The sequence below is a fragment of the Oncorhynchus kisutch genome, linkage group LG15 (genome assembly GCF_002021735.2).
Source record: "Oncorhynchus kisutch isolate 150728-3 linkage group LG15, Okis_V2, whole genome shotgun sequence".
In the NCBI taxonomy this organism is placed as follows: Eukaryota; Metazoa; Chordata; class Actinopteri; order Salmoniformes; family Salmonidae; genus Oncorhynchus; species Oncorhynchus kisutch.
In genome coordinates this window covers 45,067,840-45,085,019 of record NC_034188.2, presented here as the reverse complement: position 1 = coordinate 45,085,019, position 17,180 = coordinate 45,067,840, and the positions used below count along the sequence as shown (strand labels likewise).

The following is a 17,180-nucleotide window of genomic DNA, read 5'->3' as shown; positions in this document are numbered from 1 at the left end:
CTACTGATTTCGTCCTGGGCACAGGGCAGGTAAGACACGCGGGAGAGAACATAAGAAGAGTGAACACCTTTTTTAGGTGCTCAGCGCATACCAAGCGGCGATGCAACAGATTTGTGCAGTTTTTTAGGTGGAATATTTTTGTCCATTTATTGGATCCATTTTTGGAGGGGGAATGGCATGTCTTATGGCAGCATTTTCTGTGAATAACGCCACTGTCACTAACTCCATCCTAATGGTAAGAAAACGCTCTTATTCATTAAAAATGAAAATGTGATTGTGTCAATGTGTTGTGATAATATTGATGGTATTTTCTTTAATGACATTTTTTTTATCCTTTTATTTATCCTTTATTTAACCAGGCAAGTTGATTAAGAAAAAATGCTTATTTACAATGAAGGGCTGGCAAGTTGTGCATTTCTTTAAATGAAAATGTTTGATCAGCATTTTGGTATCAGTTCTTCTTGTTCATCATAATGTCCAAAACTGTTCATCATAATAGGCAGCCTTGATGAGAATATGAACTGTAATATCCCCTCGCCAAATGATTGAAATGCATTATGATCAGTGGTATAAAGTATTTAAGTAAAAATACTTTAAAGTGCTATTTCAGTAGTTTTTGTGGTATCTGTACTTTACTATTTCGATTTTTGACAACTTTTACTTTTACTACATTCCTAAAGAAAGTGATGTACTTCTTACTCCATACATTTTCACTGACACCCAAAAGTACTCCTTTACATTTTGAGTGCTTAGCAGGACAGAAATGAACCATTTCACGCACTTATCAAGAGAACATCCCCGGTCATCTCTACCAGCCTCTGATCTGGTGACTCACTAAACACATTGCTTTGTTTTCTAAATTATGTCTGAGTGTTGTAGTGTGCCCCTGGCTATCCGTAAAAAAAAAAAAACATAAACAATTGTGCCATCTGGTTTGCTTAATATTAGGAATTTGAAATGATTTATACTTTTACATTTGATACTTAAGTTCATTTTTGCAATTACATTTAGTTTTGATACTTGAGTATATTTAAAACCAAATACTTTTAGACTTTTACTTAAGTATTATGTTATTGGGTGACTTTCACTTTATTTCTTGAGTCATTTCCTATTTCCTTTTACTCATGTATGACTATTGGGTACCTTTTCCACCACTGATTATGATTGTATTAATACTATGTGGGAAATACTTTAATATATGTTTTGCGTTTTCAAATCATGATAATTACAAGAACGATAACAGTATTTGCTAATTATTAGGCAACATATATCAATCTGCAAGTTTTTAATTTAGTCAGTTTTGTTTAACCTGGTGGCCATAAATGCTGGGTTAAAAACAATCCAATTTGGGTCATTTGGTAACCCAGCACTGGGTAAATATTGGATAAAACACATGCTGGGTTATTTTGACCAGCCAGTTGGGTATCTTTTACTTTCATGCTTGGTTGACCTAGCATCTGGGTATTTTTTTTATGTAATCCCTAGGTTATTTTCAGGAGGTGTGGCTTTCAGATATAACTTATTAAGGGCAACCCGTGAGAGTAAATGTCATTCCTGTTCACCATGTTAAGTTTACATATTGCAAATAAAATGTTTTCTAAAAATGTTTATCATTTTACAAATTCTATTAGAATATTAGGATGACTTATTACATATTATAATAAAGTGGTATCTATCCCAACAGTGTGATTTGTATAGGCTTTTAGGAAACTCATACACTTCTGTAAGCCTCATATAGAATACCAAAACCCCCTACTAAACTACATATAGTACATATTTTAATAACCCAGCATCAACAACCTAACTGTGCTCTTTTTAAAGAAAACAATCCAACTATGTGACCCAATGCCTGCAACCCGGCAGTTGGGTCAACCAAACAACCCAACATTTTTTTGTGAATGAACCATAGATTCGAATGACTGCCGTCTTTCTTCAATAATCCATTTTTTTTACTCAAATGTGTATATGTAATTAACACATACCATGTAGTTCATCAGTATTATTTGCATGGCTGTTGTTTTTCTTTGTGCTCAGAGTAAGCTTTGTCCGATAGTAACCTCGGCACTCTGCCTATAGATAGAAACAGATTAGGCGACTCTGCAGTAGCCTACAGTAGCCTATGCCAATATGCACTTTGCCTAAATCGTATTCTGAAAGGGAAATTATCAGAAATGTACATGCATATGTACATCTCATATCAAGGAATTGTGTTATAAGATATCTTTATAGTATTCAAGTTTGATTGTTGTCTACAATCTGGGATATTTTCAGTGGTCAAATTACAATTATTGACCTTGATTCTTGAAGGATATAACTTAGAAATTCCTCTCAGGCTCAGCACAACTGTCTTGGTCTATCATAAGCCAAAATATGTTTTTTTTACTCCATTGTTTAAGAATATCAAGATCGGAAATGAACAATGCATAGCATCACGTTTCAAACATATCACTTCCATCACAAACATTGTCTATGAATTTGAGAGGGGTTACATTTTCTTAGTCTCATCTCTCAACTTTTAATATCAAAACAAGTGGCGAGGCTGCCATTTTTCAATTCACAGTTTTAATGGTGTAACCTACCCCACTTTGTTTGCAAATGTTTTGATAATTCAATCATTTTATACCCCAAACCATCTGTTGTACCTCTCTCTCCATCACCACCAGAACACCAATGGGCCTCCTGATCTGATGCTGGACCCCAGGACTGTATGTGTATCTCTTGATGAAGTGGTATCCAATCATTTGAGCAGTCAACATACTCCATTATTAAATGGGCATCTCAAGAAAGTGGAGAACAGTCTAACTGAAGCCCAACGTTTTTCCTACCTGCCACATCGACCAGCAGTTAACATTGAATTCAAAGATGTCAGCTACTCAGTTCCAGAGGGACCATGGTGGAGAAAGAAAGGTTGGTGCATTATAGGCGTTTCTCAGGAATCTTATTTTTCAAATCAAATCACATTTTATCTGTCACATGCTTTGTAAACAACAGGTGTAGACTAACAGTAAAATGCTTATGGGCCTTTCCCAACAATGCAGAGAGAAAAATAGATAGAGAGTAATGAAGTATAGATACAGTTTCCCACAATAAGTTGGCCCATTCCTCCTGACAGAGCTGGTGCAACTGAGTTGGCCTCCTTGCTCGCACACACTTTTTCAGTTCTGCCCACACATTTTCTATGGGATTGAGGTCAGGGCTTTGTGAAGGCCACTCCAATACGTTGACTTTGTTGTCCCTGCCACAACTTTGGAATTATGCTTGGGGTCATTGTCCAGTTGGAAGACCCATTTGCGACCAAGCTTTAACTTCCTGACTGATGTCTTGAGATGTTGCTTCAATATATCCACATAATTTTACTCCCTCATGATGCCATCTATTTTGTGAAGTGCACCAGTCCCTCCTGCAGCAAAGCACCTCCACAACATGATGCTGCTGCCCCGTGTTTCACGGTTGGGATGGTGTTATTCAGCTTGCAAGCATCCCCCTTTTTCCTCCAACCATCGTTATGATGGTCATTATGGCCAAACAGTTCTATTTTTGTTTCATCAGACCAGTCGACATTTCTCCAAAAAGTACGATCTGGCGTTTTTATGGTGGTTTTGGAACAGTGGCTTCTTCCTTGCTGAGCGGCCTTTCAGGGTATGTCGCTATGGGACTCGTTTCATTGTGGATATAGATACTGTTGTACCTGTTTCCTCCAGCATCTTAACAAGGTCCTTTGCTGTTGTTCTGGGATTAAGTTGCACTTTTCACACCAAAGTACGTTCATCTTTATGAAACATAACGCGTCTCCTTGCTGAGCGGTATGACGTCTGCGTAGTCCCATGGTGTTTATACTTGCGTACTATTGTTTGTACAGATGTACGAGGTACCTTCAGGCATTTGGAAATTGCTCCCAAGGATGAACCAGACTTGTGGAAGTTTACCATTTTCTTTCTGAGGTCTTGGCTGATTTCTTTTAATCTTCCCATGATGTCAAGCAACGAGGCACTGAGTTTGAAGGTAGGCCTTGAAATACATCCACAGGTACACCTCCAATTGACTCAAATGATGTCAATTAGCCTATCAGAAGATTCTAAAGCCATGACATTTTTCTGGAATTTTCTAAGCTGTTTAAAGGCACAGTCAACTTTGTGTATGTAAACTTCTGACCCACTGGAATTGTGATACAGTGAATTATAAGTGAAATTATCTGTCTGTAAACAATTGTTGGAAAAAGTACTTGTGTCATTCTAATGGTATCCCTCGTCATCTGAGGAAGAGTAGTCAAGATCGGACCAAAATGCAGCGTGGTACGTGTCCATGTTAATGTTTATTTAAACTGAACACAAAACAACAAGAGAACGAATGAAAACGAAAAAGTTTTGTCTGGTGCAGACACAGAGACAGAAAACAACTACCCACAAATCATAGGCAGCCTGTTTTCCCACTAAGTATGGTTCTCAATCAGAGACAACAATTGACAGCTGCCTCTGATTGGGAACCATACCAGGCCAAAAACAGAAATACAAAACATAGAACAAAAACATAGAATGCCCACCCCAACTCACGCCCTGACCAAACTAAAATAGAGACATAAAAAAGGAACTAAGGACAGGACGTGACAGTCATGCACAAAGTAGATGACCTAACCGACTTGCCAAAACTATAGTTTGTTAACAAGAAGTTTGTGAGTGTTTGAAAGACTAAGAACACGTCCCTGAGGGGCCGCCATATTGAGGGTCAGCGTGCTGGATGCGTTGTTGCCTACACTCACCACCTTTGGGTGTCCCGTCAGGAAATTCAGGGTCAAGCTGCAGAGGGCGATGTTCAGTCCCATGATCCTGAGCTTAGTGATGAGTTTGGAGGGCATATGGTATTGAAAGCTGAGCTGTAGTCAATGAACAATTTTCCCACATAGGTGTTCCTCTTATCCAGGTGGGAGAGGTTAGTGTGGAGTGCAATAGAGATTGCGTTGTCTGTGGACCTGTTGGGGCGGTATGCGAATTGGAGTGGGTCCGAGGTGTCTGGCATGAAGGGGTTGATTTGAGCCATGACCAGCCTTTCGAAGCATTTCATGGCTATAGATGTGAGTGCTACGGGGTGATAGTCATTTAGACAGGTTACCTTGGCATTCTTGGGCACAGGTGGTGGTGGTCTGCTTCAAACATTAGACTGGGTTAGGGAGAGGTTGAAAATGTCAGTGAAGACACTTGCCAGCTGAACAGCACATGCTCTGAGTACGCATCCTGGTAATCCATCTGGCTCCACAGCCTTGTGAATGTTAACCTGTTTAAGGTCTTACTCACATCGGCCATGGAGAGCGAGATCACAGAGTTGTCCGGAACAGCTGGTGCTTTCATGCATGGTTCAGTGTTGCTTGTCTCGGAGCGAGCATAGAAGGAATTTAGGTAGGCTGGCGTCAATAGGCAGCTCAGGTAGGCTGGCGTCAATAGGCAGCTCACAGCCGGGTTTCCTTTTGTAATCCGTGATCGTTTTCAAACCCTGCCACATTCGACGAACATCAGAGTCAGTGTAGTATGATTCAATCTTAGTTCTGTATTGATGTCTTGCCTGTTTGATGGCTCGTCCGAGATTGTAGCAGTATTTTTTAAATAAGCGTCTGGATTAGTGTCCTGCTCCTTGAAAGCGGTAGCTTTCATGGCTTCTGTTTGGGTTATGTACGTACGGTCACTTTGGGGATGACCACATCGATGCACTTATTAATGAAGCGTGTGACTGATGTGGTAATGTTATCGGATGATTCCCAGAACATATTCCAGTCTGTGCTAGTGAAAGTCCTGTAGCTTAGCAGCCGCTTCATCTGACCACTTGCGTTCAATACAGATCACTGGTACATCCTGTTTGAGTTTTTGCTTGTAAGCAGGAAGAAGGAGGATAGCGTTATGGTCAGATTTGCTAAAAGGAGGGTGAGGGAGAGCCTTGTATGCGTTTCTGTGTGTGGAGTAAAGGTGATAAAGAGTTTGTCACCTCTAGTTTCAAAGTTGACATGCTGGTATAAATTTGGTAAAATGGATTTCAGTTTCCCTACATTCCCTTCACCAGTTTATTTGAATATTAAGTCAATCAATAGTAGGTCAATTGTTACAATTATGTACTTACATTTGGGGAGGCAGGTAGCCTAGTGCTTAGAGCGTTGGGCCAGTAACCAAAAGGTTGTAACCGAAAGGAATCCCTGATCTGACAAGGTAAAAATCTGTCATTCTGCAAGGCAGTTAACCCACGGTTGACACATTTCAGTACATTCAGTTGGACAACTGACTAGGTATCCCCCTTTCCAACTGAAAGTGTAATTATTTTTCCTCTGTATGTAGTGTACTACAGAAAACTGCAGCCTAGTGAAATTCTACATACCGCTTGCTCTTCAAATTTTGCTGGCAATTTTTAAAATTAAATTAGACATAATGATTGCTTTGTCTGGTGGATTATCATAAATAAATGCATATTTGCATATTTGTAGGAAGAAATAGCTAGGTTTGATTTAGCATGGATCTTATTATGGTTCAGTGAAGCTTGTACTAGTGTTCAGATAACACATACTGTAAGCTCCAGTTAGGAACCTCAAATCACCTTTTAGAGAAATCAGCTGCCTGACAACACTCCGATCCCACTGAGTATTTTAAGAATCACCAACCATTATAAAAGTCTGATTTGATGTTGAGAGGGATGGAAGGCTATTGCTTCAAAGATGTGCCATCATACAAATTACTGTAAACAAAGTAAGATATTACTTGGTAGCCTTTTGAATAGGCGCATCATTACTCCCTCTGGGTAAGTGATGGCTCTCCCACAAGACCAGAGTGAGAGTTGTTAGCGAGGTTACTTTACGTTTGGGATTGGGTGCTGGTGGTAGTGTTTCTGTGAATCTGTGTTGACAGAACTGCACAGCTGGCTAGTTACTCTGGCATTTCTTCACCTCCCATCACAGCAAAGCACTGTTGTCTTCATTAGAACTCTCCATCTGGATGTTCATTGGCATGCAGACCTGCGTCTTCTGTCTGTCTGTGCGCCTGTCCATCTGTCTCCTTCTCGAAGCGTAGACTAGATCAGAGAAACATACAGACAACATTAAGATAAAAAAGTGCAGAGAATACAAACATGTAATCTAATCATTAAAAGTCAGCCTACAGTTAGATGCAGTGATGCACATGTATTAATGTTTTATATATATATAAATGCATCAACCATGAGCATGGAGGAAACGTAGGTCATCTAAATTGATTGGACATTTGATTTAGATAATGGGAACTTCTGTCTGACCTTGTGGACTTGACCGGATGCCGTTGTCCCTGCCAGGCTTTAGGTCTGGGCAACATTACAGCCTGTATTGTTCCTGGTTGACTGAAATGGAAACTGGGCCGCCGAGCTGTCCTGCAAATCTTGGTAATACATAAGATAAGGAAACTGAGAAAAACTCTGTAGCAAGTCATCTGCAGCAGCAACTAAGAGAGTCTGAGTTGCTCTCAGCCGGTTACTATCGGTCAGCAAACTGCAGTAACCCAGATGCAGTGGGGGTGGGGCTGATGATAACACAGCAGGATGCCATGGGCTTTGCACTGACAAAGATACAAACTAAAAAGGATGCCTCTTGAGCTGCCTTTCATCTCTTAAAAGATCAATGACTAGTGTTTTTTTTGCATTAACACATGTCTTATGCTTCAATTCTTAATTGACCGATGGAGCTGGTTGCATCATAAAATTCACTAATAATAATAAACCTATAACGTTAATTTTAGATGTCAAATCGACCTCAACCACATTTCAATTCATTACCTTGCTTTATTTACTGTAGAACACACATTTATTTGCATAGCTAGTTGTGATGATGGCTTGAACACAAATGTTCAACCTTAATATTCATGATCTCCAGCACTACTCCAACATCAACAATGTACAGTATGTGAATCATGTGATTTTAACCAATTAGTAGGTAATGACTACTCACAATTGATTAAAATCACATGATTCACACCAGATGATGCCATTGGAAAAAATGATCTTGCTGTATCTTTTTTTACACCAAAACATAGACATTTAAATATCCGTTTAACCAGACCCAGACCTACAGTTTAGTGCATTGATGTGACCTGACCTTGTTTTCTGACTGACCATCTGTCTAACTGAGAGGATGACGAGGCATGGCTATCACCCTGGAAATCCATTAGATGACATGTCAGTTAGCGCTTTAAAGACCTGATGCATTTCACCTAGGCTGAACCCTCCAGACATACAGACATTCTGTTACTCTGCCGTTTACACCAAATAGTATTGGTGGTGACGAAAGTGTGTGTGCTTGCTTGTGTGCATGTCTGTGCCTGTGTGTGAGTGAGCGAGCGAGCATGACTAAATGTTTTGCTCCCCGTTTTTAAAGTGCATCAGAGGACTAATATTCAAGGGATTAGGCCACTGTAAGCTTTTGTTTGTTGGCATGGCTCTATATAGCTTTTTTAGAAACGTTTGTGTAAGGGGTCTGCTCAATGGTTTTTATTAGACTTCACACAATTGAGTCACATACTCTTTTAATGTCAGCTTTGGTTGAAAAGAAAAACAGCTCTGTCCTGGTTATAATCTCGATCTTTCAGGACAATCTTTCAAGATCCGTCAGGATCATGGGAAAGATTTTTAACAGGGTAGTACAACTCAGTCACTGTCACGAAGGGTTGTCAGCATCTACAATATGTCTGGCAGAGCATGGGCACCTGTGCTGGGGACCCTGGGGATTGGATTACTCTCAGATTTGTGCCACTGAGGATCCCTGTGATATCCTGCCAACTTTAGCAAGGTGTTCAGATCTACATTTAGATGTATTTATTTTATTTTATTTAACCTTTATTTAACTAGGCAAGTCAGTTAAAACCTCTTAAAGCTAAGGGGCAGAATTTTCACTTTTGGATAAATAGCGTGCCCAATTTCAACTTCCTGCTACTCATGCCAGAATAGAAGATATGCATATTATTCATAGATTTGGATATAAAACACTCTGAAGTTTCTAAAACTGTTTGAATCATGTCTGTGAGTATAACAGAACTGATGTAGCAGGCAAAACCCAGAGGACTAACTGTTCAAAATGGTTTTTTCCCCCTCTCTGTTCCCTATATTATCTTTGCCATTGGATATCTAATAGGAACCTAGTTTCAGTTCCTAGCGCTTCCACTGGATGTCGCCAGTCTTTGGAATATGGTTGAGGTTATTCCTTTGTGCTATGAAGAAGTAGGCCAACTCGGAACTGGAGACACTTTTGTGAGTTGCACAAGATGTGAAAAGCAGTGCTGGTTTCTTTTCTTTCCTGTATTGAAAACAGATTGCCCCGTCTACAATTTGATCGATTAAGCAACTTTTGAAATATTTTGTAGTGATGTTGCGTTAAGAGGTTTTTTTCTGGATCAAACGCGCTTTATAAATGGATATTTTCGATATATATATATATATATATATATATATATATATATATATATATATATATATATATGGACGGAATTAATCGAACAAAAGGACCAATTGTGATGTTTATGGGACATATTGGAGTGCCAACAAAAGAAGCTCGTCAAAGGTAATCCATGTTTTATATTTTATTTCAGCATTTTGTGTAGCGCCTTCTATGCTAGCTCCTTTGTTTACTGCTGGTGCAGATGGTGCAGGCTATCATGATGCAGATGGTGCAGGCTATTATGCTTTCGCCGAAAAGCATTTTTAAAATCTGACATGTTGGCTGGATTCACAACGAGTGTAGCTTTAATTGAGTATCTTACATGTGTGATTTAATGAAAGTTTGAATTTTATAGCATTTTATTTGAATCTGGCGCTCTGCATTTCCCCTGGCAATTGGCCAGTTGAGACGTTAGCGTTTCGCCTATCCATAAGAAGTTTTAAGAACAAATTCTCATTTACAATGACGGCCTACCAAAAGGCAAAAGGCCTCCTGCGGGCAAGGGGGCCTGGGATTAAAAATAAATTATAAATACAATATAAATATAGGACAAAACACACATCACGACAAGAGAGACAACACTACACTACATACAAAGAGACCTTAGACAACAACATAGCAAGGCAGCAACACATGACAACACAGCATGGTAGCAACACAACAAAACAACACAGCATGGTATCAGCACAAAACATGGTACAAACATTATTGGGCACAGACAACAGCACAAAAGGGCAAAAAGGTAGACAACAATACATCACACAGAGCAGCCACAACTGTCAGTAAGAGTGTCCATGATTGAGTCTTTGAATGAAGAGATTGAGATAATACTGTCCAGTTTGAGTGTTTGTTGCAGCTCGTTCCAGTCGCTAGCTGCAGTGAACTGAAAAGAGGAGCGACCCAGGGATGTGTGTGCTTTGGGGACCTTTAACAGAATGTGACTGGCAGCACGAGTGTTGTATGTGGAGGGTGAGGGTTGCAGTGGACATCTCAGATAGGGGGGGAGTGAGGCCTAAGAGGGTTTCATAAATAAGCGACGTATAGAGTGCAGTGATGTGTCCTATAAGGAGCATTGGTGGCAAATCTGATGGCCGAATGGTAAAGAACATCTAGCTGCTCGAGAGCACCATTACCTGCCGATCTATAAATTATGTCTCCATAATCTAGCATGGGTAGGATGGTCATCTGAATCAGGGTTAGTTTGGCAGCTAGGGTAAAAGAGGAGCGATTACGATAGAAGAAACCAAGTCTAGATTTAACTTTAGCCTCCAACTTTGATATGTGCTGAAAGAAGGACAGTGCACCATCTAGCCATACTCCCAAGTACTTGTATGAAGTGACTACCTTAAGCTCTAAACCCTCAGAGGTAGTAATAACACCTGTGGGAGGAGGGGCATTCTTCTTACCAAAACAACCTTTGTTTTGGAGGTGTTCAGAACAAGGTTAAGGGTAGAGAAAGCTTGTTGGACACTAAGCAAGCTTTATTGTAGAGCATTTAACACAACATCTGGGGAGGAGCCAGCTGAGTATAAGACTGTATCATCTGCCTATAAATGGATGAGAGAGCTCCCTACTGCCTGAGTTATGTTGTTGATGTAAATTGAGAAGAGCGTGGGGCCTAGGATTGAGCCTTGGGGTACTGCCTTGGTGACAGTCAGTGGCTGAGACAGCAGATTTTCTGACTTTATACACTGCAATCTTTGAGAGAGGTAGTTAGCAAACCAGGCCAAAGACCCCTCGGAGACACCAATGCTCCTTAGCCGGCCCACAAGAATGGAATGGTCTACCGTATCAAAAGCTTTGGCCAAGTCAATAGAAATAGCAGCACAATATTGCTTAGAATCAAGGGCAACGGTGACATCATTGAGGACCCTTAAGGTTGCAGTGACACATCCATAACCTGAGCGGAAACCAGATTGCATACCCGAGAGAATACTATATCAAGAAAACCAGTCAGTTGATTATTGACACGTTTTTCCAACACTTTAGATAAACAGGGCAAAATAGAAATAGGCCTATAACATTTAGTCTTAAATAATGGATGAACCGTGGCTGCCTTCCAAGCAATGGGAACCTCTCCGGAAAGGAGAGACAGGTTAAAAATGTTGCCGATAGGCTTGGCAATGATAGGGGCAGCAACCTTAAAGATGAATGTTAAATTAATACCTTCTTATAGCACTCAGTTAGTGAGAGAAAGAGAGATGGTGTCTTTAAACTCGCACTTGTCTTTTCTAATTAGCACTGATTTTGTAGATTTTCTGAAGAAGGGTTTTGGTTGCTGTGCTGAGCTGCTCTTCTTCCAGTGTATTTTATCATCCATGACTGGAGACCCAGTTGAGTAGACGCATCACCCTGACAATCATGTCTTGTGACTTAAGCAGTGCATCAGTCTCTCCTTGATGGCCCATATTCTCAAAGTTTCTCAGGGTAGGCGTAGCCTACCGACCTAGAATCAGTTTTGCCTTTCAGATCACAATGAATAGGACAGGGGGGACATGATCCAACGGTGCATTCGGGAAGTATTAAGACTCCTTGACCTTTTCCACATTTTTTATGTTACGGTCTAAAATGGATTAAATATTCCCCCCACCCATCAATCTACACACAATACCATATAATGACAAAGCAAAAACAGTTTTTTTGATTTTCTTGCAAATTTATAAAGAATAAAAGCTGAAATCACATGTACATAAGCATTCAGACCCCATTGGGTTCAAGTCCGGGCTCTGGCTGGGCCACTGAAGGGCATTCAGAGATTTGTCCCGAAGCCAATCCTGCTCTGTCTTGGCTAAATGCTTAGGGTCATTGTCCTGTTGGAAGGTGAACCTTCGCTCCAGTCTGAGGTCCTGAGCTCTTTGGAGCAGGTTTTCATCAAGGATCTCTCTGTACTTTGCTCCGTTCATCTTTCCCTCGATCCTGACAAGGCTCCCAGTCCTTGTTGCTAAACAACATCCCCACAGCATGATGCTGCCACCACCATACTTCACCGTAGGGATGGTGCCAGATTTCCTTCCGACGTGACGCTTGGAATTCAGGCAAAACAGTTCAATCTTGGTTTCATCAGACCAGAGAATCTAGTTTGTCATGGTCTGAGAGTCCTTTAGTGCCTTTTGGCAAACTCCAAGTGGGCTGTCATGTGCTTTTTACTGATTAGTGGCTTCCGTCTGGCCACTCTACCATAAAGGCCTGATTGGTGGAGTACTGCAGAGAGTTGGGCTTCTGGAAGGTTCTCTGAAATGCACTGTCAACTGTGGGACCTTATATAGACAGGTGTGTCCAATCAATTGAATTTAGCACAAGTGGACTCCAATCAAGTTGTAGAATCATCTCAAGGATGATCAATGTAAACAGGAGGCGGTTAACTTTTCTGTAATACGATTGGTCAACAACTCAGATTTTCAATCAATCAATCAAATTTATTTATAAAGCCCTTCTTACATCAGCTGATGTGTCACGCCCTGACCTTAGTTATCTTTGTTTCTTTATTATTTTGGTTAGGTCAGGGTGTGACAAGGGTGGTTGGTTTAGTTTTTGTATTGTCTATGTGTAGTTGCCTGTCAGCACTCGTGTCTTATAGTTTCACGTTCGTTTTGTTGTTAGTTTGTTTAGTGTTCTTCGTGTAAATAAAGAAGAATGTATTCTTATCACGCTGCGTGCGCCTTGGTCTCCTCGTTTTGACGAACGTGATATGATGTCACAAATTGCTGTACAGAAACCCAGCCTAAAACTCCAAACAGCAAGCAATGCAGGTGTAGAAGCACGGTGGCTAGGAAAAACTCCCTAGAAAGGACAGGACCTAGGAAGAAACCTAGAGAGGAACCAGGCCATGAGGCATGGCCAGTCCTCTTCTGGCTGTGCCGGGTGGAGATTATAACAGAACATGGCCAAGATGTTCAAATGTTCATAGATGACCAGCAGGGTCAAATAATAATAATCACAGTGGTTGTAGAGGGTGCAACAGGTCAGCACCTCAGGAGTAAATGTCAGTTGGCTTTTCATGGCCGATCATTCAGAGTATCTCTACCACTCCTGCTGTCTCTAGAGAGTTGAAAACAGCAGGTCTGGGACAGCTAGCATGTCCGGTGAACAGTTGAAACTGGAGCAGCAGCACGGCCAGGTGGACTGGGGGCAGCAAGGAGTAATCATGCCAGGTAGTCCTGAGGCATGGTCCTAGGGCTCAGGTCCTCCGAGAGAAAGAAGGGGAGAGAGAGAGAGAGAGAGAGAGCATACTTACATTCACACAGGACACTGGATAAGACAGGAGAAATATTCCATGATATAACAGACTGACCCTAGCCCCCCGACACATATACTACTGCAGCATAAATACTGGAAGCTGAGACAGCAGGGTCGGGAGACACTGTGGCCCCGTCCGACGATACCCCCGGACAGGGCCAAACAGACAGGATATAGCCCCACCCACTTTGCCAAAGCACAGCCCCCACACCACTAGAGGGATATCTTCAATCACCAACTTACCATCCTGAGACAAGGCCGAGTATAGCCCACAAAGATCTCCGGCACTGCACAAACCAAAGGGGGGCGCCAACCCGGACAGGAAGATCACGTCAGTGACTTAAACCCACCCTCCTGGGGACGGCATGGAAGAGCACCAGTAAGCCAGTGACTCAGCCCCTGTAACAGGGTTAGAGGTAGAGAATCCCAGTGGAGAGAGGGGAACTGGCCAGGCAGAGACAACAAGGGTGGTCCATTGCTCCAGTGCCTTTCCGTTCACCTTCACACTCCTGGGCCAGACTAAACTCAATCATAGGACCTACTGAAGAGATGAGTCTTCAATAAAGACTTAAAGGTTGAGACCGAGTTTCCGTCCCTCACATGGGTAGGCAGACCATTCCATAAAAATTGAGCTCTATAGGAGAAAGCCCTGCCTCCAGCTGTTTGCTTAGAAATTCTAGGGTCAGTAAGGAGGCCTGTGTCTTGTGACCGTAGCGTACATGTAGGTATGTACGGTAGGACCAAATCGGAAAGATAGGTTGGAGCAAGCCCATGTAATGCTTTGTAGGTTAGCAGTAAAACCTTGAAATCAGCCCTTGCCTTAACAGGATGCCAGTGTAGAGAGGCTAGTACTGGAGTAATGTGATCCATAAAAAAAAAATCCAAACAAGTCAGATGCTTATAGAAGCGTTTTAGATTCATTGTTCTTTCTCTTTCTTTGTTCCTGACACTCTCTTTCTTTCTGTCTCCTCACCAGGGACTCTTGGGACATGGCCTATGACTTCGCTCTCTCTCCCTGTCTGATCATGCCTAGATATTAATTGCCTTGTTAATGTCAGTATTGCCTTGCTTTATGCCTTATATGTGATTTCATTGATTTGACAAAGTAATTAAATACACTTGTATTTCGAATTCCATTCTCAGACCTTTCTTGATTTTCTATTACTTTAATGCAACAATATTCTTGCTGTAATATTGCTCAATTTTCTTCATTGACAATACATTTTTATTGCATTTTTTACGGGTCACATATGAAGGACATGTAATATGCATATAATATATATTACCCCACTACACAGGAACATCCACGCTAAACTAGAATCGGTTCGGTTCATTTGCCACATTGTTTCGGAACACTTTTTGACCCACTTCTATCCTACTGTCACTTTGACTTTTGCCCTAACTATCTTGATCTGCTACTACATGTATGCCTTTAATATTTTGTCATGAGTAACACATACCTTTGGTAACAAACAACATTTTCTACATTATCGAAGGTAAAGACCACTTCGGAGTGCTGTGGAAAAGCAAAGAACTAAAAAGGAATTGTAGATTGTGTTTATTGAGTAGGCCTAACTTAACATTTGCTTTATGGTCAATTAAAAGAAATTCAAAAGTTCAATTGACTTTTAATTCAATCCTGGCTGACCATTTCTTGCTCTTGAAATATAATGGCTCTAAGTTAGTGGAATAACTATTTTGGCATTAAGTCTCGGGCTAGTCCAATTTCGACAATCACAGAGTGAACACTGGGTGTTTGTGCCTTTATAAGTTGAATAGCAAAGGGAGACACTCGGGTGCTCATCCTCTTTGGCTGCTCTAGATGTCCGCCCAGGCATTAGTGTCTTTCACAGGAAGAGAAGGGGAGGGGAGGCCCTCCTCTGTCATCCTTCAGCATCCCAAACACAAATACTGGTAGTACAGCCACAGCAGGTGTCATTATGCCCACCACATTCTTTCTCTTTTAAGCCACTTCACCGTTCACCTCTCTTGCTCCCTCACTATCTCCCCTCTCTTCTTGCAGCTGCTCACTGTTACAGATGGACATGCATTAAATAGCAACTGTTTCACCTCTTTTTAGACCATCTTTAATTTCCCCTACACACATCTGAAATATATTTTTGGACCATACAGGTCAGTTGGAAAGCACTTAATGCAACTTTATTGCATTTATATGATCATTTACTTATCTGAACATAAGAAGATTATGTATTAGGATCCACTTATTTAGCTGCCAACTCATTCCCACCCTAAAATCCATTGACTCCAAAGCTCAGATTTTATGCAGAGTGTGTGATTTCAACTTTTCTGTGTAGCCTACTTTGTCATTATTTTGCCAAAGGGCAAGTACATTGGTCTTTCAGTGAATGCACCTAATCCAATCAACTGTGATTAATCCTATTGTTTACTGTGCTGATTGGGTGTAACACAAGCCTTTGCCCAATTTGGTTACCTGCCTTATTTTTACCAGGTTTTTTTGATTCTGAGGGGCTTACATACACATTTTTGACCATTTTTGTCCAATACCATGCACATATGGACACCGAACAACTATGACGTTCCATGTTGTCATGCTTTGGACTCAAATAATTGAATGGAATTGATTTGTTTACCTCAGTTTTTCTCCCTTTCAGACTAGGATAAATTGATGGAACTTGAATTTGTTTCTCACGTTTGTTCAGTTTTCTTGCTGTAACATGCTGACAATTGCCACGACTCATTCAATGTTAGCCTCCTGAGCTAAAGACTAGGCATTAGCTTTAGTCTCAGACAAATGGTATCGTATAGTGTCACAAGGTTTGCATAACTTTTCACTTGTCTGTTGAAGGATGTAGTTACCATTTATAGTGGTATTCAACACCAACTTAGACTATATAACATACTGCAAGCACAAAGATTTGTTTTTTGTTCAGCAAATTGTTTTTTATTCTTTTTCCCGATCCACATTCTAGTGCATTTATATCATCACTCAATGCTTCACCCCCCCCCCCCCCCCCCCGCCCCCCAAAAAACATACCCGTATTGGAATTAAGCCGTGAAATTAACAAGTTATGAACATGCCCTTCCTGAACCAGTCAATTACTGTCTGTGCAACCACTGTCTGTGCATGGCTTACACACTGTGTCCTCACAAGGGACAGGTTACTAAAGTGCATCCTCTCCTAGCAGGGAACTACATACCATTAAAAGAGGACAGAAAAGGTTGGAGGTATTTGTGTATCGCTCTGAAGGATTATACCAGAAAATCCAAATAAACTGGCAGCCACTGCAATCAACTGGATTAGCGTTCAGATGGTTGTGTCCATTAGATAAATAGCAGGTTACTATAGGCCATTCCACTGCCTTTCTGCATGCTTATGGCTAGGCAATTATTCAATTTCTATGTTATTTACAGTGTTATCACATACGATAGATTAAGAGTGAGACACTCTAGTACTGAGACCTTGGACCCTGGGTTGCACATTTCTGTTCTAGCCCAGCTCTAACACACCGGATCCAAATCATCAAGGTCATGAATT

General features: G+C 41.0%; 1 protein-coding gene across 1 annotated transcript in view; it reads left to right on the top strand.

Moving 5' to 3' along the window:
* The first annotated feature begins 6 nt into the window (after positions 1-6).
* The window catches only part of abcg1 (ATP-binding cassette, sub-family G (WHITE), member 1), a 37,968-nt gene continuing 20,794 nt past the window's right edge, over positions 7-17,180 (top strand). Inside the window, exons 1-2 of the mRNA XM_020504652.2 lie at positions 7-235; positions 2,664-2,907. Coding sequence (XP_020360241.1) covers positions 173-235; positions 2,664-2,907 — 307 coding nt within the window. The 5' untranslated portion in view covers positions 7-172. The remainder of the gene's footprint in view (positions 236-2,663; positions 2,908-17,180) is intronic.